The sequence below is a fragment of the Uranotaenia lowii genome, chromosome 1 (assembly GCF_029784155.1).
Source record: "Uranotaenia lowii strain MFRU-FL chromosome 1, ASM2978415v1, whole genome shotgun sequence".
NCBI lineage: Eukaryota > Metazoa > Arthropoda > Insecta > Diptera > Culicidae > Uranotaenia > Uranotaenia lowii.
The window spans coordinates 114,739,096-114,762,870 of record NC_073691.1 but is presented as its reverse complement, the minus strand read 5'-3'; the positions used below and the strand labels follow the sequence as shown (position 1 = coordinate 114,762,870).

At 33.7% G+C, this 23,775-nt stretch overlaps 2 protein-coding genes across 3 annotated transcripts in view; one reads left to right on the top strand and one right to left on the bottom strand.

Moving 5' to 3' along the window:
- LOC129739071 (cadherin-23) overlaps window positions 1-4,701 on the top strand; it is a 53,149-nt gene extending 48,448 nt beyond the window's left edge. The window contains exons 13-14 of the mRNA XM_055730446.1: window positions 4,052-4,247; window positions 4,358-4,701. Of these exons, the coding sequence (XP_055586421.1) occupies window positions 4,052-4,247; window positions 4,358-4,677 (516 nt within the window). The 3' untranslated portion in view covers window positions 4,678-4,701. The remainder of the gene's footprint in view (window positions 1-4,051; window positions 4,248-4,357) is intronic.
- Window positions 4,702-13,368: 8,667 nt separating this feature from the next.
- The window catches only part of LOC129739070 (tachykinin-like peptides receptor 99D), a 132,543-nt gene continuing 122,136 nt past the window's right edge, over window positions 13,369-23,775 (bottom strand). For both annotated transcript variants that reach the window (XM_055730444.1, XM_055730445.1), the window contains 4 exons: window positions 18,634-18,830; window positions 18,243-18,382; window positions 18,108-18,170; window positions 13,369-13,884 (listed from right to left, as the gene is read on the bottom strand). In XM_055730444.1, coding sequence (XP_055586419.1) covers window positions 13,436-13,884; window positions 18,108-18,170; window positions 18,243-18,382; window positions 18,634-18,830 — 849 coding nt within the window. In that variant the 3' untranslated portion in view covers window positions 13,369-13,435. The remainder of the gene's footprint in view (window positions 13,885-18,107; window positions 18,171-18,242; window positions 18,383-18,633; window positions 18,831-23,775) is intronic.

Here is a 23,775-nt window from a genome sequence, read left to right as displayed (position 1 = left end):
ATATTTTATCTAAAATTGAAGAAAATATAAACATTTTTTTCACCTAATCTTGGCATGAAATTCCACCAATTGAGGTTTGTATGTATGTGTGAGAACGAAATTAGCAGGCAGACGGTAGCCGGCAGCCGGCAGCCGAATCGTCGGCCGTTAGTGCACAGTGGTCTGGAAATTTAAAACCGGTCGAAAGTAAAAAGAATGATTGAATTAAAATAACTTGAAAATACTATAAATGTATTTTGGACTATAATCAATTTATTTATCTCTCAAGCGTATTTGGCATCTTAGTTGGAATTATAATACTAAAAGTTTAGCTGCCTTTTTTTTTTGGTAAATTTCTAGAACTTTTCCTCTCAACTTCTGAGCACGAAATCAACAGGATTCGGATCCGAATCGATATCTTGGATCACAACTTTGAAGTAACTTTATCCATACCCGAAAAAGAAATCTACAAATGGAAATAAGGTCCAACGTATTTTGATTTCATTTTATTTGTGCTGGAGGTGAACATTTGCGGTTTATGTGTCGCTTTGAAAGGAATGGTTACAAAGTTAAAATTATGACATTCTAAATATTATGTTTATTAAAAAAAAGTAGTTGCATCACAATGTTGAAAAATTATGTTATTAAGAGCTAAATTTTATTGTTTTCAATTTCATGTGAAATCAAAAATAATATTTTGACCAAGTTTGTTTTATATTATGGATCACTGTGCATCAGCAGAGGTGACGACGTTTGTTTTCCGTAGGAAAGGAATATGCGAAGGAAGCGCTGCCGAGTTTGGATGATGATTTTGCATGAGTGCGAGTGGGATGCAGCTTGAATTTCACCCAGCTTGTAAATTTGTTATTCGCTTCCATTGGCTATAGTACCCAAACGAACGAGTGAGATCAGGCTGAGATCAGGCTATTTCTATCAGGCTGGCTGGAGTGAGCGATAGTTTGTCTTGTTTTGCTATCCGGGTGTACGCAAACGATTGCTAGAAAATTCCTAAGGGCGACATTTTAAATATGTAGGTATGATTCAAACAATTGTTCGCTTACTTGAGTTTTAGCTTTAGCTTGCTTCTTGCCTCGGTCATAATGTCTCTCCTCCTTTTATGGGAGTGGAATAAAAAAATATGAACATTCACTATCGTATGTTAACTTCAATGGAAACAGATCTATCATGATATCATTATAAAAAATTGAACAAACGATTTGTTTGCTCGGTTAATAAACATATTTATGTTAACCAATGCAATATTTTCGAACCTATTTGTTCTTGATTGTCATTCTGATAATAGAAATTTTAAACACAACAAAAACTGAAACAAACAAATGAAACTTTTTTACGTAAGATTATAATTCTGCACGCAAATATCGATTCTAAAAATTGGTTGACATATCGTACTTTCGACTTTTTGAAAACAACACAGAACATTGTTGTGCTTCTTTCCAGGATATTATCAACGAATTCGTGGGGCTGTTGTTGTATTAGTGAGGCAAATTTCTTCTAGAGGCGGCCAATTTAAGGAACTCATAAAGGGCCACAATTCGGAACGGGGGCCACAATAAGGAGCATTTCAATCAATAGTTTGATCAGGTTTATATTAAATTATCCACCGCTTTAAAGCAAGGACATATTTTTACTACATTTCAGGCTAGTGAGCAATCATATTTGTCGGACTTTTGAAGGTACATATTACAGGAAGACTACAATCATGGGAAATATAGTCAACCATGCCTTAGGGGCCAAGTTCGGGTACATTTACCCTACTTATATTTTAAAAATCAATATCTTGGCCCATAGACACATTCCACCGTGACGTGAAATCGCTTTTCCGGACTTTTCTGCACTGTTATCATTCTAGAAGTCAACCAATTTACTTGAAAATGAAAAAAAATGTAGCAAACGGTCGCAAATTGAATTTCCTTCAAAATGAATATAATTTGGTCATTTTAAAATTTAAGTTGTTTTTGTTGTGATTAATTATTTTTGTGACGTGAATTCACGCTAGAATTACCCATTTCCGACTTTAGTACATACATCTTTGATTTCCTGTTCTCTCTGTGGAAATAGAATATCGGTGTTTTCGAAAGAGTTGTAAAGAAAATAATTACCCACAATTTGATGTACGTAGCTTTTCGATTAAACAACAACGAACGAAGTTATGCTTATTTGAAGTTGTGACGTGAATTCACTCAGTTCAAACAGAACAGGGTAGTTGACAGAATTCACGTCACGAATATAAAGTTATACCTGTGGTTTTACTGAACCATTCTTTGGACCCTTCAAATTTTATATACACCTTCAAAATTTTCAGTATCTGCACCTAACTTTTTCCTTATTTTGATTAACACTTAAATAGCAACATATTGAGGGATCATATGTTAAAATTATTACTGTCTTCAATTAAAGATTCACCAAAAAAATTTTTTTTTATTTTTTTTTCAATCTTTTTGTATTTTTATTTCAAAATAATGAACTTGTTAAAAAAATCAACTAAATTATGCTCGATTTGTAAAAATCCGACCATCTGGAGGGTCAAAACAGCTTTCAGAGCACACTTTTCCTATAAAATTTAACAAAAAACATATTTTGTGACGTGAATTCACTCCTTCGCGCTGTTGTAACTCAGCTAGATTTTAACCGATTTCTATAAATTTTAGAGTTTTAGAATCGTCTTATCATTTTCAAAGAAAATCTCTTTTTTTATTCCAAAAAAAGTTTCTCGTAAAATTAAAAACTTCCATTTTTTTTGTGACGTGAATTCACTCATTGGTGACTGTTTTTGTTCGCTTTTCAAACCAACTTCATTGGATATAAACAAATTCTTTTTTCTACAAAATAAAGCCGTGTATTTTGGCTTCTGAACATACTAAAAATATTTCCAAAAAAAATCATCCATGTATCAAAATTAATGATTTTGTAAAAGTTGTCAAAAACACCACTTTTTTCAACAAAAAAACTGATTTTCAAAATCATCTAAAACATGTGTAAAATTTTTTTTTCTCTTTTTTCCGTTGGTTTTGTGTGATTTGAATCATCAAAATTATAGACAATTTTGAGATTTTTTGATACTCGAACGGATTAAAAATCACTTTTGAGCGGTACAAGCGCGTGGAATGTGTCCATAGCGTTTGATGGATTAATATCATGAGTTCGGCAAATGAAACATATTTTTATTACATTCTTGCAGAATGCAATAAAATATGTATTCCAAATCAAATCAAGAAAAACTGAGATGAGATGAAGTGCATTCTTGAGGAATCAATATTTCATTTAACCTCGTGGGTTTTCGTGATTTGTGAAGACGAAACATATTCTAAGCACTCCTACAAAATGCTTAAGCCTAGTCCACACTAGGAGACAGTTCGTCTCGAGACGGTCTTAGCGTCTCCCATTTTATTCGGGAGACACTGAGACCGTCTCAGGTTTCCAACAACAACAACAGACAACAAAGTTCGTCTCATAACAAAAATCGCAGTTCATGTTGCCTAGTGTGGACTGGGCTTTAAGTGTGATACGCATCGCAAAATATAAGAATATCATTTCTGTAGAAATAGGTCAGTGATCAAAGAATAATCAGGCCTATTTTAATGCGTGTTGCGAAGTTTTGATATTGCATTCCAATCAAATTAAATCAGGAAAACTTCTATTTTTATTTTGAAACTTTTATTTGAAAGGCAAAAAATATTTTGAATGGGAGGAACGAAGAATCATTCTGACGCATTGGACTTGGTCTCACGGGAATAATTGGAACTAGGCTAAGTTATGTTAGTTACAAAAAATAAATGAGATAATTCCGTTACAAACATTGTTGTCAAAAGAATCAATTTCTTTCATCGAAATTCAAGTCACACTAAAGTTGTTTTAAGGTCGACTTTAGGACAATTGGCATCTAAGTATTGATCTTATTCATGGCTTCTTAAAGATGAGATACTGTTCATGTTCTCAGCATTTTAATTTGCATTTGAAACAACAGAGTCAGCAAATTGAATCTGTGTCCCGTTGAAATGTTGATGAAAACTCGTTGATCTATTTTTTTGTTCGTCTCCGTTTCGTTGAGCAGGAATTCAATGTGCTGGACACTCAAGCATCCGAGACGTCATTCTTCGCCGCAGAACTGGCGGGCGGCCCCGTGCTGACATGGTTGATGGTTTCCAATCTGTTCGTAGGGGCGTTACTAATTGTTGTACTGGGACTGTGCGCTTCCCAACGGTCCAGCTATAGGCGACAACTGAGGGCGGCTCGTGTTGCCAATTACGGTAAGATAGGACGAAAGTCCATTACTTCTAGGATATGATAGAGAAGGCCACCATTAATTCCACTATTTGACGTCGCTGTTATTGTGTGTACTTGTTTTCTCTCATTGCAGCTGCGGCACATTCGGATCTGGTGGCGCGGGGAGTGTTGAATTCCGTCCCCAACACCAATAAACACAGCATCGAGGGCAGCAATCCGATTTGGATGAAATCATGCAAGAACGACTGGTACAAAAACGACGAAGAGCTTACCAAAAATATATCCGGGCCGGAATCGATTGATGAGAATGTAATCAACACTGATGAATATTTCACCAAGAACTACAACAATGACAGATTCGACATTGTCAAGCAGTACAATTTGTATTCTCAGCTCGACAAACTCACGAACGGCAACATACTCGCCAAAAAATTAGAAACTACAGAGCTTTAATAAAACACTTTCTACAGGAAAACAGCTTCAAAGAGAAAACGCTTTTTCGGCCGAAATTTTCTTTCACCTTGCCGTGCATTGATCGATTGATTTGATGGCTAAACTGCATATCGACCCAGAAATGGAATAACAGGAGGTCTCTGACATCACGCACTAACATGTTGAGTTTCTTAAAACGAACGGTTTTTGTTCCCCTTTTTTCACTTGTCATTTAAAAATAATCATTGTTATTGACAGCTTTGTCACTTTTAGTTTTTTTAATAACACCTTTTTTGTTTTATTAGTGTATGCGAATATTGTCTTATTTGAGTTTATTTATTTGTTTATAATCTGAAATCATTCATATTTTATTTGTTCATATTTAATCTGTTATTTGGTTTTGTTGAAGCGTTCTCAATTTCTGTAATTTTGAGTAGGTACCTACTTTTTGCCTTTTTAATTTGAACAGTTGTTCAACGGAAAATTTCCTTTAAAGAATTTATAAATTGGCACAAAACTCTGCAGAAAATCATGGTCGAATTTTGAACCAACACGAAGCTTCATAGCCCCAGGGTTTGAGAAACCCAAAAAGGACCCCAAATCGACTCAGTCTATTGTCAGATTAGACTGAGTCGATTTGGGGTCATTTTTGAATTTCTCGAACCCTGGGGTCTAAAAGCTTCGTCTTGGTTCAAAACTCATGGACCTCTTTTGCATGAAAAGTTTTAAGTTTGATGGGACATCAAATTGTCGTAGTCAGAAAAATTATTGGTCTCTTCAGTAATTTTTAATTTTCTAAAACATACGATTTTCATCCTCCTCAGAAAATGGGGTAACTTGCAACAAACTTTGTTTTTGATGAAGAACCATATGAAAACGTATGAAAATGTAAAGTTATTGATAAAATTACAATGACTTAAAGATCATTACGCATGAAAACACCATTTGTCGTAATTTTTTGTTATGTAAAAACTTATTTTCACATTTTTTCGGAAAATAAGGGTGCTGCATACATTGCTGCCAGGGTTCCCACATGAATAAGAATACAAATGATGACGAAACGCATGTGTGATACTGCCTCTTCTCCAATCTTTTACTATTCACCCAAGCAACCAAAAGTCTCGTTAAAAAGGTCGAACACAGCTTAATAAGCATAATCAATGTGCTGAAGTTCCTTTTATTCAGCCCAAAATTTAAGTTCTTATTGAAACTTTGAAGTTCCATTACAGATTTGAACCGCCTTCTATTCAGCCCACAACTAAACGTTTAATCAGCAAAAACAAAAAATAATTCTCTCCTCTCTTATTTTGGTCATCACCAGCCCATGTGGTGCTGCCGGTTTCTCAGCATCCATCTTTATTCCTCTCATCCCCTCCCTCAATTGATCATACTTAATTGCTTTCTTTTTAATTTTGTTCAATACATGCCAGCACGCACGCCAGTTCTGCTACACAATTATTTAATTTGCTTACTCGAGCAATCAAACAACCTAATGGAAAAAATTAGTCCTGGTACCAGATTTGAACTCCATGCTCCGAGATGATAGCCGAACACACTGCCACGACGCCACGCCTAGATGTTGCCTTACCGGTAGCTAAAATTCGAAGTGGTTATAAGCGTTCTAGTATACCCGCAAGGGCAACCAGCAAAGACGCATGTTGATTATTACTAAGAAACATTACGAAACGGCGTATAAATCAATCATCCGTTAAAATAATATCGGTTTAAAAAAAATGAAATTCCATGTGTATAACTGTTAAGCATAAAATAATACAAATTCTTGATTTTATCTTCATATTTAATCAATGAATTGCTTCAAATGACTTTCAATGTGTGATAAATTCGTGGTAAGTAAATACAATTGGACGAAATTTTATGAAGTCAAAGTATTTACTCTTTTCAAAAACAATCATTTGCGAGTTAGCTTTAAGTTGTTCTGAGTTGAAGTTTCAAATAAATTATACATTTCAACAATTTCCAAGCTCCAAAAATGATTTATTTATTATATGCCCTTTTGTGATGTTCGTTCACATTTCATATTTATGAAATGGCGGACATGTCTCAAAAAAGGCTATTTGAGGAACTTTCTGGAACTTCGAGTCCATAGAATGCTTTTTGAGATCCAATTTGTAACTTTTATTCAGAATGATGCGATTGACATGTCACAGAAAAGGCTATTTGAGGAACTTCTTGGAACTTGAAGTTCACAGAAGGCTATTTGAGACCTAATTTGTAACTTTTATACTGTCTGGATGCGATTGACATGTCACAAAATAGGGTAATTGAGAAACTTCTTGGAACTTGAAGTTCACTGAAGGCTATTTGAGGAACTTCTTGGAACTTGAAGTTCACAAAAGGCTATTTGAGAACTAAATTGGTAACTTTTATACTGTGTGGGTGCGATTGACGTGTCACAAAAAGGCTATTTGAGGAACTTTTTGGAACTTCAAGTCCATAGAAGGCTATTTGAGGAACCTTTGGTAACTTTCATGCTCACATTCGAGAAAATTTGGTACCAATTCCCTTTGAAACCTTTATTCAGCGAAATTCGAACTTTGGAGGAACGAGTTTAAGTAGATATGAGACTTTTGGTTGCTTGGGCAGTGTCAAAACATATATTATTAATATTATTATTTTTATTAAAGACATTTTACCATTGATATGGCATTCGTGTCTGAGAAAAACATGTAGTTCTTTTAAAAATGTTGATGTTCTTTAAATATGTGCGGTTTCTGTGTAAATTTGTGCAAAGTAATTTGTGAAAAATGTCTGGATGATCGTTAAAAAATCTTATTTTACAGACAAACCCTTGCTCATGGCAGCCCTATCCGTTGGAGAGTGTGTTGGTAAAAAATATATTTACAGGGTGGATTCAATTTGTAAGGTCTAATATTGTGCTGCCTGTAATTGCCTCAACCAAGCAATGGTACCTTGCTACAATAAAGCTACCTTTGATCTGCTTACTAGTTTCATGGGAAGACCACATTCAATTGCAAATAACATTCAATTGCAAATAACTCATCACAGTCAACTCGTATCGCGTCACAATCTTCAACAAACTTGATTGTCATTGTTTGAACTAGAATTCCTGAAATTCTGAACTTTCTAGCATACTGGAAACATATTTTAGAACACAAAGAGTGAAAGTATGTCGATTTTTCATACATTTTGCCGAAAATCTCCATACAAATTTCAAGTCCTTTGCGCCAGCTCGTGCTTCTGCCAAATGACCTGAAACCTTCAGAAAGTCATTTTTTCACCTAAAGGCACCAACCTAGGGGGTGCCGCGTGGAATATAAGGATTTTTTTCATTATGGGCCAGTCTAATATTCAAAGGTCAGGAAGAAATTTTTAAAATTGCATCCGCTGTAGGAACAAGCGAGAAGGACCAAATGGCAAAATTGTTTTTTTTTAAACCTTATTTTATATTTGCTTTGCTTTTTACTGGTTTTGAAGTATCAGCATTGAGATCAAGATTTATTTTATCTGTTGTTTTCGAACAACAAAATATAAAATCAAATTATTTTTTCTTAAACGCAAACGCATGTTTATTTTTCAATCGATCGTACACAAAAGTTGAGCTGTAGTTAACAGGTAAAATCAAAGTTTATCATTTTCAAAAAGAATCTTAGGTAGCCTCTGTTATGTTTTGAAACTACTAAGCCCTAATCAACTTTTTTTTTATTTTAAGCGTTAGTAATCACTTTGTTTGCCTTAAGAAGTTGAAATTTCCCAAATATTAAAAACTTTGTCGCATAACAACATAAAAAGAGTGGAAAAAACCAACTTAATCAAATCCTATTTATTTGAATTGAAAATGATAATTTAACGTATCTGAATATAAATACCTCTAAAGTATTCCAGATTGGCCGGTTTCAACCGGGCTTTCCAAAAAAAAAAAAAATGGAAAATGCCCGGTCCAGTCGGGTTGCCCGGAGGAAAAAGGCCCTGTTTTCTCCCGAACTATTCACAATTTTTACGAAATTCTTAAAAAAAAAATCTTTAACATCTTTAAACTCCGCTGATGTGTCTTGGTAAAAATCATTTTTCGTGTGTTTATTTTTTTTGCTTTTCTCTTGTCTTTTAATGGAATACACCTAGATTTTGGCTGGATTTGTCCGGATATTACCTGGCTTTGAGTTTAAAATTTAAATACACAATGCCCGCATTTGCCCAGCCCAGTTAAGAATTGAAAATTATAATTTAAAGTTTGACAGCTTTTCAAACTCGAGTCAGCATTAAACATGAATGAAAATTTCTATTAAGAAAGTTTATTTGAAAACTTAATCTCCGATTTAATACTTGTAATTAATAACTAAATTGACCTTTACACCCCGAAGAAGTTTTTTTTTATTATTAAATTGTATGGATTAAACAAAAGGTAAACCTTTCACCCTTTGAACACATTGAAATCTTCAAGTGTAATGCCTGCAACCAAGTTTCACCAAAAGCCCCATGAAGATTTTTTTCAAGTTAAATTTTTAGATCGAGAAATAAAATTTGATATAGTAACCGAAAATTGATTGATCCCAAAAAGTGTTCAAAAATTTGTGTAAACAAACGTTTCAGAAAATTTGCTCGCCTCTGGCGGAATTAATGACATTTCATTTTACGACACTGTACGACCTTCAGGAATTGAAACTTAGTTTTTAATGTTCGTTTAGAACTGCAGTTTTGAAACTCTAATCTTGACAGACTGAAATATGTACCTAATTTTACCTAATACTTCTGGATTTTGGAAAGAATTAGCAGAATCATGTTGAAAAACGTCATAAGTTTAAGAGAATTTAATTCCCTTTTGTATGATATTTTAAAGTTATTCTTTGCCGAAGAAAAAATAATTATTTTGCCTATGTTAATATGCTCAACTCTTTCACTTTAAATCATACAATGTATTCATTTAAGCTTTATATGGAATTGGCCGGCTTCATGAAGGGACGGTCTACGACGGACCAGATATTCACATTACGGCAAATCCTCCAAAAATGCCGGAAACACCAAGTCCCTACGCACCATCTATTATTCATCGACTTCAAAGCCGCATACGACACGATCGACCGTAACGAGCTATGGAAAATCATGGACTAGAACGGCTTTTCCGGGAAGCTGATCAGACTGATCGAGGCGACGATGGATGGAACGCAGTGCTGTGTGCGGATTTCGGGTGAATTGTCGAGTTCATTCGAAATGCGCAGGGGGCTTCGACAAGGTGATGGTCTATCCTGCATGATGTTCAACGTGGCGCTAGAAAGTGGTATTCGACGAGCGGTGGGCGAAATGCGGGGCACGATTTTCAACAGATCCAGTCAACTTATCTGCTTTGCCAATGACATTGATATAGTCGGCAGATCATCTGCGGCGGTGGAAGACATCTACAGCAAACTGAAACGAGCAGCAGGAAGGATTGGGTTGATGATTAATACGTCCAAGACGAAGTACATGCTGGCCTGCGGATCCGAGACCGACCGAACCCGCTTGTCCAGTAATAACAAGGTCACGATCGACGGTGACGAGCTGGAGATAGTCGAAGACTTTGTCTATCTCGGTTCACTGGTGACCGCAGACAATGACACCAGCCGTGAAATCCGGAGGCTAATTATCAGCGGAAGTCGTGCCTACTATGGACTCCACAAGCAACTGCGGTTTAGAAGACTTAGCCCTCGCACGAAGTGTAACCTATATATGACGCTCATTAGACCGGTTGTTCTCTACGGGCACGAGACATGGATATTGCTCGAGGAGGACCTGCGTACACTCGGAGTATTCGAGCGACGAGTGTTAAGAACTATCTTTGGCGGCGTACAGGAGAACGGAGTGTGGAGGCGAAGGATGAACCACGAGCTCGCGCGAAACTACGGCGAACCTAGTATCCAGAAGGTTTTGAAGGCTGGCCGGATACGCTGGGAGGGACATGTTGCGAGAATGCCGGACGACTGTCCTGCAAAACAGGTGTTCGCTACGAATCCGGTAGGAACAAGACGAGCGGGAGCGCAACGAGCGAAGTGGTTAGATCAAGTGGAGTGTGGTCTGGCGAACGTGGGGTGCCCGAGAAATTGGAGAACGGTTGCCATGGGCCGAGTGAATTATAGGACTTATGTTCGTCAAGTTATGTCGTGAGACGGTATACTATGTAAATAAAATAAATGGAATTGAAATTTTCCTGACATACAAAATCACACAAGGGTTGACGATCCAAAAGAGAATCCATGTACTTAATGGCAATCAGAAACAATTTTTTTTAATGTTCAAAAGTTAGAAAAGAATTCTATACGGGTTTAAACTTATTTTGTTCATTGATCATTCCTATATTTTGTTTTTTTTTATGAATGTTTTTGGTTCTTTTGACTCGAAAGGTTGTCGATCACTGGGCTAGTAGCATCATTAGCTAAAAAAAGCACCAGAAACATTATGTATGAGTGTGTGTGAATTGTTCGTATTCTACAAACAGATATACATACATTGTTTTGTTATTGCTTTGTTTGATAGATCTACGACTTAGTGCAAAATGCATCGATCATGGATGGTAAATGAAAAAGAAATTCATCTTGACCAGGAATTGAACTCGAATCTTCTGATTACCTCTCCAACACCTAACAAATAGGCCAAATCGCCAGATTAAACAAGTCAAGCTGTAGCTCTATAATTCTGCTGAATTTATTGAGTTGAATTTGCTGTTAGATTCAAAGGCAGAAAATTTTCATCGTGCCCCGATTAATAGTGCTTATACTGGCCCAGTGGGGGTTCTCGTGCAGTGACAATTTTTCAGCTTTTGGCAGAAAATTTAAAAATGCATTTTAATTAATTTTTATCTTCTTTTTCAAGTTTAAAACCGTTAGAAAATAGGCTTTTTTAGTGTCTGAACGCGAAACAATGAAGTAACTAACTCACATATTATAGCTGTTTTCTATGATAAAATAAGCGTCCTTCTTAAGGTGGCCATTATGCCCTTATCTCCCAAACCTAATTAATTTAAAAAATATTTTAAATATCTAGGGGAGATGGGGGCATAATGGCCACCTTAAGGAAAACGGTTATTTAACCATAGAAAATAGCTATAATATGGAGGTTACATTATTGTTTCGTGTTCAGACACTTGAAAAGCCTATTCCCTAACGGGCTGAAACGTGAAAAACTAGATGAAAACGTTAAAAAATGCATTTTAAAAAATTTTGGAAAAAGCTGAAAACCAGCCACTGTGGAGGCATAATGAGAACCCCCCTCCCCTGAGGCAGTATGAGCACCATTAATCAGAGCAAGATGTGCGTTTTTGCCGGGGAATCTAGCAGCTAATTCAATTCGATGAAGTCAGGTAAGTCGTAGATTCATCAAACAAAGCAATAACAAAATAATCTAGGTCTGTTTGTAGAATACAAACAATTCATACATTAAGTGCTTTGTTCGGAGGATGATGCTACTAGCCGTATAATGTAACAATAAAAAATCGATCATGAATTGTGAATGGAAAAAAATCACCTCGAACAGAAATCTAACTCTAGTCTTTTGATTACCTCTCCGACACCTTACCAATAGGCTAAATTGTCGGATGAAAACTAGTCAAGGTGTGGCGCTATAAATCAATTTTAATTCGCTGCTAGATTCTACGGCAGAAAATGCTCATTATGCCTCGATAATATGGTGCTCTATATGCCTCTAGTCAACAAATTTAAGTAAAAACGTGTTTTAAAATTGATAAAAGTGAAAAATCAAAAATTTTTTGATGGTAAAAATTGAGAAACAATGTGAACATCATGTTACAGTGCGGACATTATAGATCAAGGTTATTTTAAGATCATAAGAGCTTATTTCGTGGTGCTCAAAAATTATAATATGTTCGTAACTTGAGAACCAAGCTAGTTTTTTTTAAATATCTCTGTAAAGATGATAAGGAGATTCCTTTTTTTGTGAAAAATTAATACTATAGGAAGTACGAAACAAATCCTCATGAAAATTTATTTAAGAAAATACGCACTTTCGTAGAAAAGCGTAGTTCTCATTATGCCTCGGGTGCTCGTTATGCCCTCATCTCCCCTAAGTCAACACTATGACTAGAGAATTTAGAATAGAATTTCAATCGCAATTATCTCCCCACTTATCGTTGCGATGTACTCGATTTGTTTCGCTGTAAGAAAATCAAAGCTGCTTAGAATTAATTAGGCAATTTTAACCTGCTGATGTCGTTTTCCAATCACATTCTTCATACCAACAGGATTTTTGCTGGTGCCAGTGCGATAGTTTACACTTTATGTTATTCGTCCGAGCGAAGTCTCCAACGAAGCCAACATCCCGTGTTTAGATGTTTTCGGATTTTTGTTTACACTGAAGTAGGTAATAGCTACTTTTTTTCCCTCCCGAAAGCGCATTTGTTTTTAAATTCGGTCCAATTGCTCCAAACATGTACCTACCGAATACTTACGCACGCGATTTCAATTAAATTTTTTTCTTAGGTTTATTAAAATTTAAAAAAAATCTTAAATTAATAAATTTAAGACTAAAAGCAATTTTTTTCTGTATGAAATGAGAAAAAGGTTCCGCAAAGATCCACCATTAAAAACGAGCTGAAAATTTTTTAGATTACCTCACGCCAAAGAGAGAGTCCAAAAACGTTTTGTTTATTTCCGTCATTTTTTTAACGAAAATATGATTAGTAGCGATTCATCAAACACAATCAGCTGATACAGTGAAATTCTCTATGAATAAAGCGACTGACTTCCATGTGGTTTTACACTTCAACACGTGAGAAATATCAAAAATGTTTATTTTCATTCATTCATCTAACAAATCAAGACAGCAATCCATTGGCATTGCCGCCTTTATTTGAAGTATCATTGACGGAGTCAAGGGTGCTGTTGTTGTCCGAGCTATTGAGATTGCTTACTAGAGCAGTTTGTACGGCGGCGGATGTCCCCGGGCTTCCACCGATACCGAACGTATCACCACCTGAATCAGGGCCATAATCAGGACCAGGGCCAGGGCCAGTGCCGACGAGTGCCATGGTGCTATTTCTATCGCTCCACCGCTGCTGGTTCTGGTGGTGGTGGTGATGATGATGAAGATGATGGTGGCGATAGTAGGAATCCGGATACCGATAGTCATTGCAGCTAGATGTCATGGTATTTGCTCGAACTGGAAAATTTTCATTCCTCGATAAATGTTTTTGCGAAATGGAAGTCGAGCCGGTTGCCTGGTGAGGTTGGCATGTTGATAGATGTAACGGAATGTGGACAGATCCTGTCGAAATGGCAAAACGATGCATCATAAGTAATGTTGGAAAAAATAAATAAAACAGTATAGACGAGAAAGAAAAAAGTACAATTTTCCTGCTCAGCACAGGTATCTAATGTTAGACTAAATTATTTGTTCGAGGTACATGTGAACAAACATTTTCGCTTGCAATGTTTCACTTGTTGACTACATTATGCTCCTACGACGGTATGCATTTTGTTAAGTTTATCTGAAAACTGCATGCAACGAATAACCTTAATATTAATTGTTTTACATTTTCTTCCATTGTGATGGAGAACTGATTTCATTTAAAACTATTCACTATAAACTAAAGCGATATGTACCGCATCGTATCTTTTTTGGAACAATTTCAAAACATCCTAACTCAGCATCTCTGGAAATTTTCCTCATTTTCCTCAAATTAACGGTACCGTAAAATACGATTATTTTAATCACAGTAACATTTAACAAGAAAAAAAAAATCCAAAAAAAAATCAGATCCTTAATAACTCATCTGCTGTTTATGTATCTTAAAAGCATCTGTATCCGTGATCCAAACAGCCGGTTTAGACCCAAATTCCGACCAAAGCAACCGCGCTGGTGGTCTGTTATACCACTTTCAACTCAACCTTTTTTAGAACTGGCTTAAGGATTGGTCCCGAACTGAGCAATTCTGGATCCAATTTTATGCAGTTCTAAACCATTTGTCAGTTTAGATCACGAATGGGGTTGTCATTTCATGTCATAAATCGTAAAGCTATGGAAATGGCCTCATGATTCGATTTTTTTTCATATGCAGAGAATACAAAACATTTTAAACGTGTAAAAGAACTGGATATGAGTTTAGTACACTGTCTTCAAATAGCCATGTTTTCTGCGTAGAAGATAGTTTCTGGTATCTTCAAATACAAATTGTTAGTTTATCACTTGCAAACATTACGGAAGAGTTTAGAATTAAAAAAAAATTAAAGCTCTGATTTTAGCTGCAAAATGCAAAATTTAATTCTCATTTTTTATACCTACCCTTATCACAAAAATCTCTTATTTAGAAAAATGACCCGATAGATGTTTTAAATGATTTCATTTCATCACTGATCGTCTGGTTTGTGCTTCATCAAGAAATATTTACCTAATGACGATTGCGAAGTATAATGAAGATTTGAAACACAGAAAACAATATTTGAAAAAAATCAAAATAATTAAATTCAAATTCCATTGAAATAAGGAGATAAGAGTTTAAGAATTAAAACTTAAAATCAGGTTATATTCAGTGTCTCAAACCTCAATCATGATTTCAAATCAAATTTTTAGAAACAAAGTATGAATTTAATTGAAAAAAGAGATTCAAAGCTATAATCGTAGCCAAAACATAATCCAGCAAACACAAAATCACATTAAGATGATAACTCAAGTCATTAAAAACGTTACTGCGAATCGTAATAAAAACTAACGCGAGTAAAAGGTCGTAAAAATCGTTAGTCGAAGTCGGATTAAATGGTTTCAATCGGATATGATAATAAGTCCGCCATGTTTGCATATTTTGAAGACGATTTCGTTCCTCTGCTTTGAGAGAACAGCTTTGTTGTTTTCTCAGCGACCATCAGTGCAACCAGATTGCTAAAAATAAGATAGTGTATTGGCAAGAATTGCCCAAAAACAGAGGCAGTAAATATTGTCGCTGGCAACGGTTCGCACGCATTGAGAGGAATAAATTTTTTCTCCCTTGCATTCTTTCAGTATGTGGGTAAATGCTGTTTTTTCGAGTTTCATACGATTATTCTATAATGTATATAAGACGTATAACAAAGTTGTTGAGAAATATACCTACAAAAACGTTTGCTGGGAAGTTGCACCACATGTGAATTTCAATTTTATATCTCTGAGACACAAAAAACCCTCTTTTTTTAACAGTTTATTGTCGTTTAGTATAACTTAACTTATGTACAAATATTTGAAAATCAAATGCATTTAAATCTACAAATTATGAATATGATTCTCGTCAGTTGAAACAAAGTTGTTATCAAATTGTTATTCTAAATGTGACAAAAGATTCAATCGATCAATCGATTGAAAAAAAAATCAGAATAGATCAGTTATCTTTGAAAAAGTCAGATACGGAATCCAAATGAGTTTAGTACCTTAAACAAGGATTCTGAACTCTCAAAATTCAGAAAAACCATGAAACTGAACTCCAGTAACTGAAGCATAAAAATATTCGTGTTGAAAGAATCACTCAATGATATTAGCAACTCAACTATGAGATCGTTTTAATGATAATTTGAGAATGATCATATTGAAAATGATATGCTAAATTCAGGTTGAATCAGTTGAAAATGTTTCAATATGAAATTCAAGTCTAAGACAGAAATTGGCATGAAAATTCAATAAAGAAACTCTGTTCTATTGATTGGTCCAATTTAAGCAACTACAGATTTTTTTAAAGATTTTATTTTTAAAAAAACGGAGGGAAAAAGGGTTTAGAATTGACAAACCGACGGAAATTTCGATAATAATGATTGAAAAGTGAAAAGTTATTATAATACCCGGTATTTACCCGGAGACTGCCCGGGTAAAATTCTGAAATGTTTATCATAAAGCTTCTCTGTTCTCTCTTAGCACTGTGAGCCAGTTTTGGAAAAATTAGCTGCTATTTTAGCGCGGTAACCATTTCTTGAAAAGTTAACGTAATAATCAACATTATCATTGTGTAAGACGTTTGTATCTATGTAATGTAAATGAAGAGATTCTTTTCTTTATTTTACCTGTTCTGTACAGAATATCCTGACTGACATGTTTCGAAAAAAGGATTGAAATCTGAAGTGTTTTGCCTCATCCTCTTCTTATTTTTTTTCGAATTCGTGTTGCATTATTTTTGTCCAAATTTTGGGTTAAAAATGAGTGAAAAACTCCTTCACCGCTTAATGTAGGGGCTAAAACAGGATTTTTTTTCTATTTCTTTTTATTTTCTACTATATTTCAGAATCATATGAAATCGACTTGAAATGATCAATTTATATCATATTTGCATCGGTTTTATTTGGAATCCATTAAGTAGGTTATAAATATTTAATTTTGACATAATCATAGGTTTTGATTCATTCCTTGAAGAGGTATGGTCTTCGGAAAATTCTAAGTTCCAATCTAAGCGGATTTTATCAACATTCTCCTTGAAAGAGATCGAACGAAATTTCTTATGTTCTGTTTAAAAGCATTTTTTAAATTTTAAAGTTTTTTGGTTATCTTTAAAGTCTGTTATTATGTATTTAATTATATATTTAATAGTGCACTTGATATGTTTTTATTTTAGATTTAACTGCCATAAAACGATATCATCTGTTAAAGCTTGGTAATAAGTTTACCAATTAGGAACCGACTTATATGAATTTTTATGGGTTTGTATAAAAATCTATGATTCGTTAAACGGCGCTACATTGTATGGCCATGTTTCTTGAAAACTTTATAAGCCGTATAACGAGGTATGAATGTATTTGCTTAGAACTTTTAAAGTAAATGTGTACAGAAAAAGTGAGGAAGAACCTATCTAAACTCTAAACGATGAATTTTAAAGGAAAAAAACAACAGAAGTATTAAATTTGCTAAGAAAGTTCCTTACAACTCATATTTTATTGGTTTTTTATGTAGTTGAAATTTGTTTGAAAATTTCCATATTTTTTACCATTAAATGTATGCAATATCATTATGCTTTTCGAATTTAAGCGTTAATGGCTTTATATGTGCAAAAGTTTATAAGCACAAAACGAAAATACTATTGCAACTTATATTTTCTGGATTTAATAGTTGAATGGCGTCATAAATTTATCTCAAACTGATCTTAACCTCGGTAGACTTCGTTCTACCATAAGTTATATTTTTTGATGATTTTTATGGGGCGCCTCTCGTTTTGGAAGTGGGTGGTGCCTTTCAATACATAAATCATCTCTCTATGCCAAGACTTTATAAATCAAAAATCGTGATCAATGAACTTATTCATTAGGGAGGTTAAGCAAGACATCAGAAAATAAAGATTGAATCGCACTTCCGTATCCGTTCTTTATCCCACAGGTAATAACACTTTTCCGTTAAAAAAAAAAACAGTAGATATTTGGTAGGAAGAATAAATCATCAAAATTGGATGCCTTCCACTTAAGCAATTTTATTGTTGATCTTCTTTATAGGTTTAGAAAAAGAAACGTTTGATCACATCTCATATAACAGCATAGTAAACAAACCTTGGGACCTTCGCTTCAGCTTTGGAGATCCGTGACATGTGTACAGAAAGGACCGCTCGGTATCTGAAGGAATTTATATCGAAAATAAATGTTCAATCATTTGATAATGGTTTGGCTCTCAATGGATTGTCGTACCATTCCGAATGATGCGATTGTGATCCGGCGATCCGGAACATGAATACCGAGAAGTAACTGCACCTCTACGTGTCAACATGTCCGGACTGATCCGGATGAATGGACACCACCTAAAAAATTGCTGAAAGCCACGCCGAAATCTGGAAGCATAAAATAAACAAAAAAGAAACACACGAAAGGAAAGCATAAAGTCAGAATCATTTGCCTTGGATGATGAAATGTGTAGGTTCACACGTGTCATATCGATGCATAACTCTAGTATCACATCCAGGTATATTTTTGTTATAAATATCTGACAGAGATACGCATGTTTTCGAATAAGCTCTGCTGAAAGCCTTATCGATAACAACGATTTATGTACCACCTTGCAAATGTCCGTTCTTATACTGACCGTGAGTTCATCCAGCAGTAGATAATAGGATTGTACATCGAGTTACTCATCGCCAGCCAGTAGATGCCAAGATACACCTCCTGGATGTAAGATTTGTTGGTCAATTCCGGATAGTATGATGTAACGATAAAGTATATCTGGAATGGCAGCCAACATACTGCGAAAATAATGACCACAACCATCATCATTTTCACCACCTAGCGATGTCGAAAAATAAACAAAATAGAGGCAGAGAAATTCGATACGCATTAGATGGGTAGCATAGATATGGAATAAGGAATAATGCATTTCCCCGAAAACGTTTGCCCAGAATGACAATCTCTAAGAATTTCAAACGACAGAAAGAACATTTTCACAGTATTTTTTCCCTCAGACGAACCATTTTCCAAAAAATTTTTAGCTAGAATGAACTATTCTCCAGAAATTTCCCCCCAGAAAACAGAATATGACCCATTCCAAGGGCATAGCGTTAGAAAGGTTATTTCTTGAGTGTCATTTTCCATTTAAAGATTTTCAGTTACCTTTTTTAAGAATTGAGTAAGTTATCGTTCAAATTTAAAAATGTTAGTGTGAAATTTAATTGATTTTTGCAATCATTCTTTATTTATAACACAACTTTGTCAAAAATCTTGCTATGCAAAAAAAATTATTGTAAAATGATGGTAGAAAAGTCATCTTTCAAGCATGATATAAGATAAATAACAGTCACTGCAAGTTTACGCTCTAGAATCATTAATAAAAGTATCTATTTTAAAGCGTTGTGACGTCACGATAATTTTACTAATTTTCAATTTATGATTTACTGAAATTGCTTATTTTGTCGAAAATTGGAGGTCTCTTCAACCTTTCTGAGCAGAATTTAATGCAATTTTTAGATTGAAAATCGGTTTAGAAGGTTGTGAGTTGCACCCGGATAAAGAATGCGATATGACGTCACGAAAATTTATTTACTTTTTTTCGAAAACGTTCAAGACTTTTTACTTCAACACTATTAAAGCATTTCTTCAATACAAGTTCAACACAATAATGCGCTCAAATAAAAGAATTCCATTATCAAATTTTTAGAGAAACTAATTTTTTTTTTGCATTAACTCAGTTGTTTTTAAACATTTCTAATAAAACATATAAAATCGCGCTTAAAAACACTTGATTCGAGAATAAACAAACTATCAAACAAATGAAATCCTCATCGATTTAGTAAAAGAATATTTGTGAATCATTGTAGTAATCTGTGATTTGAATAAAAATTTAGCAAAAGATCAAGTTCTTCATAAATCTTTGTTAGAATGAAAAACACCGCTAGTAGCTTCTATTTCTTTCTGGAATTATGTTCAAACAAAATAAGTTCCATGAAATAAATGTTATGAGATTCAAAAAATCTTTGCACATGGTAAACTTAATAGATTAACTGTTTATATAAAAAAATCATAAGACTTTAATAGAAAATTAATTAATAAAATTAATTAAATTATTCTAATAAAAAACTGCCCATACTGAAACTTCCACCTCAATGAATGTCACCAGAAAATCCAAATCGAACCCCGCGTTCACATAAAATCTCACAAAAGAGACTTTTAACTGAATTACAAAGTTCAATAAATAAAAATATGTACTAGCACAAAGTCTCATGCAAAATTTAGGCCATATTATTCTAATGAAAGGGGTTGCGCAACGCACCTGAAGTTTGTATGAAATTATGTGGATTTATTTCGGCATTTACAAAAAAATCAGTATTTCGTCCAACCAATTTTTCTTTTAATTTGAGTATTTTAAAGCTTTAATTATGACAAAATTTCATCTGATGAACGCATTTCGATTAGAGTTATCATAAAACAGCTATAACGTTCAAAATTAGCGTCGATTAACGACTATTCAGGTATTTTTGTAATTGACCCATCAGAAGCTAATTTTTGATACTCAAAAACCTTTTTAACTGAACCATTGTCGAAATGGGATCTTGAGATAAATTATTTGTCATAACGAAAGTTTTGTGAATGACTATAATTAAAACAAATCAGCCGATAGGGACTTCAGAAATAGGTGCAAAACTTGATTTTCATGTTCCTACCAAACCCAATCTCTCATAATTCCATACAAATTTTAGGCTCATTGTGCCATCTATTTATTTCCGTGGGCCAATCCTCAAATTTGGCACTGGACTTTATGCTAGGCCTAGGATCTATTTTAGCTTGCAACTTATAAGATTTTCATTAGTCGGCTGATTTAGGCACTCTAATGTCGATTAACAAACTTTGAAAAGATCGATGGCTTTGAAATAATCATTTATGTTTCCTTTCCTTTGCAATTAAAGATTAAAAAGATTCAGAAACACATTTCAACGCTTTAACGAATAAATATTTCCTAGTATAAATTTTTTTCTAAATTAAATTCACATGATCGCACAAAAAAACTTCGAATAAAATTGATGTGAGCAGTGTTTTAAACCTTATCTACTTATATGGGCCTTTGAGATTTCATTCCCCTTATTTTTGGGAATAAATAGATCGATTTCATCACTAAATCACATTATTTATGAAGTTTTCAAACATTTTAAGTAAATTAAGCATTAATTTTAAGATTATTCTATGATTTATTTCATGTAGGCACACTGGTTAACATAAAATAATATTGCCCAAACCTTCAACAAAATACAACGCTTGTTACTAAATATATTTGGTTGTAAATTTCAACAATCGTAAAAAAAAGTAAAACGTAAGTAAGAATAAATTAGAGGGAATGAAAATAAACTAAATACAGGAAAAAATCTAGATTTTGTGACATTCTAGGAAATCTTCCATCGTTGGGGTCATTCTTGTCATTCTGGGAAAAATCATTCTGGGTAATTGTTTTCGGGTGTTTGGGCGAATTACATTCGTCCTGTGTCGTTAATTTGTCTGAAGGCAATTCACAACCAACCAGAAAAAAATGAAACTCAATTATGACGACATCCTCGGTGCTTTATAGAAGAAAATATTTTGCCAAGACTAATAACTCCACGGCACTGAGAAAAACACGTTCGATGTTGTTTTCACTTCAAACAACAAATGCAAATTTTGTAATTTTTCAATATTTTGTAATTTTTTTTTTTTTGGAAATTTTGTAATTTTTTCATGTTTGTAATGTTTGTTATTATTATTATTGTGTGTAATTTTTGTATTTTTTGTAATTTTTTATTTTTTGTAAATTTTGGAATTTTTGTAATTTTTTCTAATGTGTTCTAAAAAAGCATAAAAAAACTGGTTTTTCATCATACATTTTTTTCTTTACCAATCGATTGGTTAGTTATGTAGATTTTATTGAAATTTCAATTAAAACTAACATTTCACCTGAAGACTGCAACTCAATTGGACTTAAAACAATAAAGTTATGGCTGTTCAAAGATCGTATTTTGGTGGCAAATTGTCCTGTAAAACGCAATGAATAAAATGTACTCGTTGTGTGTTCAACGACAATTTGTAACCCAAATACAATCTTTGAACAGCCATAACTTTTTTCTTTTAAGTCCAATTGAGTTGCAGTCTTCAGGTGAAATGTTAGTCTTAATTGAAATTTCAATAATTTGATTCACCGGATAGATGTTTTAAATGATTTCATTTCATCACTGATCGTCTGGTTTGTGCTTCATCAAGAAATATTTATCTAATGACGATTGGGAAGTATAATGAAGATTTGAAACACAGAAAACAATATTAAAAAAAATCAAAATAATAAAATTCAAATTCCATAGAAATACGGATATACGAGTTTAAGAATTTAAAACTTAAAATCAGGTTATATTCAGAACCACAATTCAGTGTCTCAAACCTCAATCTTGATTTCAAATCAAGTTTTGAGAAACAAAATAAGAATTCAATTGAAAAAAAAAGAGATTAAAAGCTTCAATCATAGCCAATGCATAAGTTGTACCACATGTGAATTTCAATTTTATATCTCTGACACACAAAAATCCTTTTCATAAGATCTGTATGAATATGATTCTCGTCAGATAAAAAAAGTTGTTATGAAATTTTTATTCTAAATGTGACTAAAGATTCAATCGATCAAACGATTGAAAAAAAATTCAGAATAGATCAGTTATCATTGAAAAAGAAAGATAAGGAATCCAAATGAGTTTAGTACCTTAAACAAAGATTCTGAACTCTCAAAATTCAGAAAAAACCATGCAACTGAACTTCAGTAACTGAAGAAACAACACAAGACTTGAAAATCTCAATGAATTGAATCTGGAAAAAGATAAGATTAAAAGCATAAAAATATTCATGTTGAAAGAATCACTCAATGATATTAGCAACTCAATTATGAGATCGTTTTTATGATAATTTGAGAATGATCATATTGAAAATGATATGCTAAATTCAGGTTAAATCAGTTGAAAATATTTCAATATGAAATTCAAGTCTAAGACAGAAATTGGCATGAACATTCAATAAAGAAACTCTGTTCTGTTGATTGGTCCAATTTAAGCAACTGCAGATTTTTTTTTAATGATTTTATTTTCAAAAAAAGGGAGGGTAAAAGGGTTTAGAATTGACAAACCAACGGAACGGAAACTTCGAATAAAATTGATGTGAGCAGTGTTTTAAACCTTATCTACTTATATGGGCCTTTGAGATTTCATTCCCCTTATTTTTGGGAATAAATAGATCGATTTCATCACTAAATCACATTATTTATGAAGTTTTCAAACATTTTAAGTAAATTAAGCATTAATTTTAAGATTATTCTATGATTTATTTCATGTAGGCACACTGGTTAACATAAAATAATATTGCCCAAACCTTCAACAAAATACAACGCTTGTTACTAAATATATTTGGTTGTAAACTTCAACAATCGTAAAAAAAAGTAAAACGTAAGTAAGAATAAATTAGAGGGAATGAAAATAAACTAAATACAGGAAAAAATCTAGATTTTGTGACATTCTAGGAAATCTTCCATCGTTGGGGTCATTCTTGTCATTCTGGGAAAAATCATTCTGGGAAAAATCATTCTGGGTAATTGTTTTCGGGTGTTTGGGCGAATTACATTCGTCCTGTGTCGTTAATTTGTCTGAAGGCAATTCACAACCAACCAGAAAAAAATGAAACTCAATTATGACGACATCCTCGGTGCTTTATAGAAGAAAATATTTTGCCAAGACTA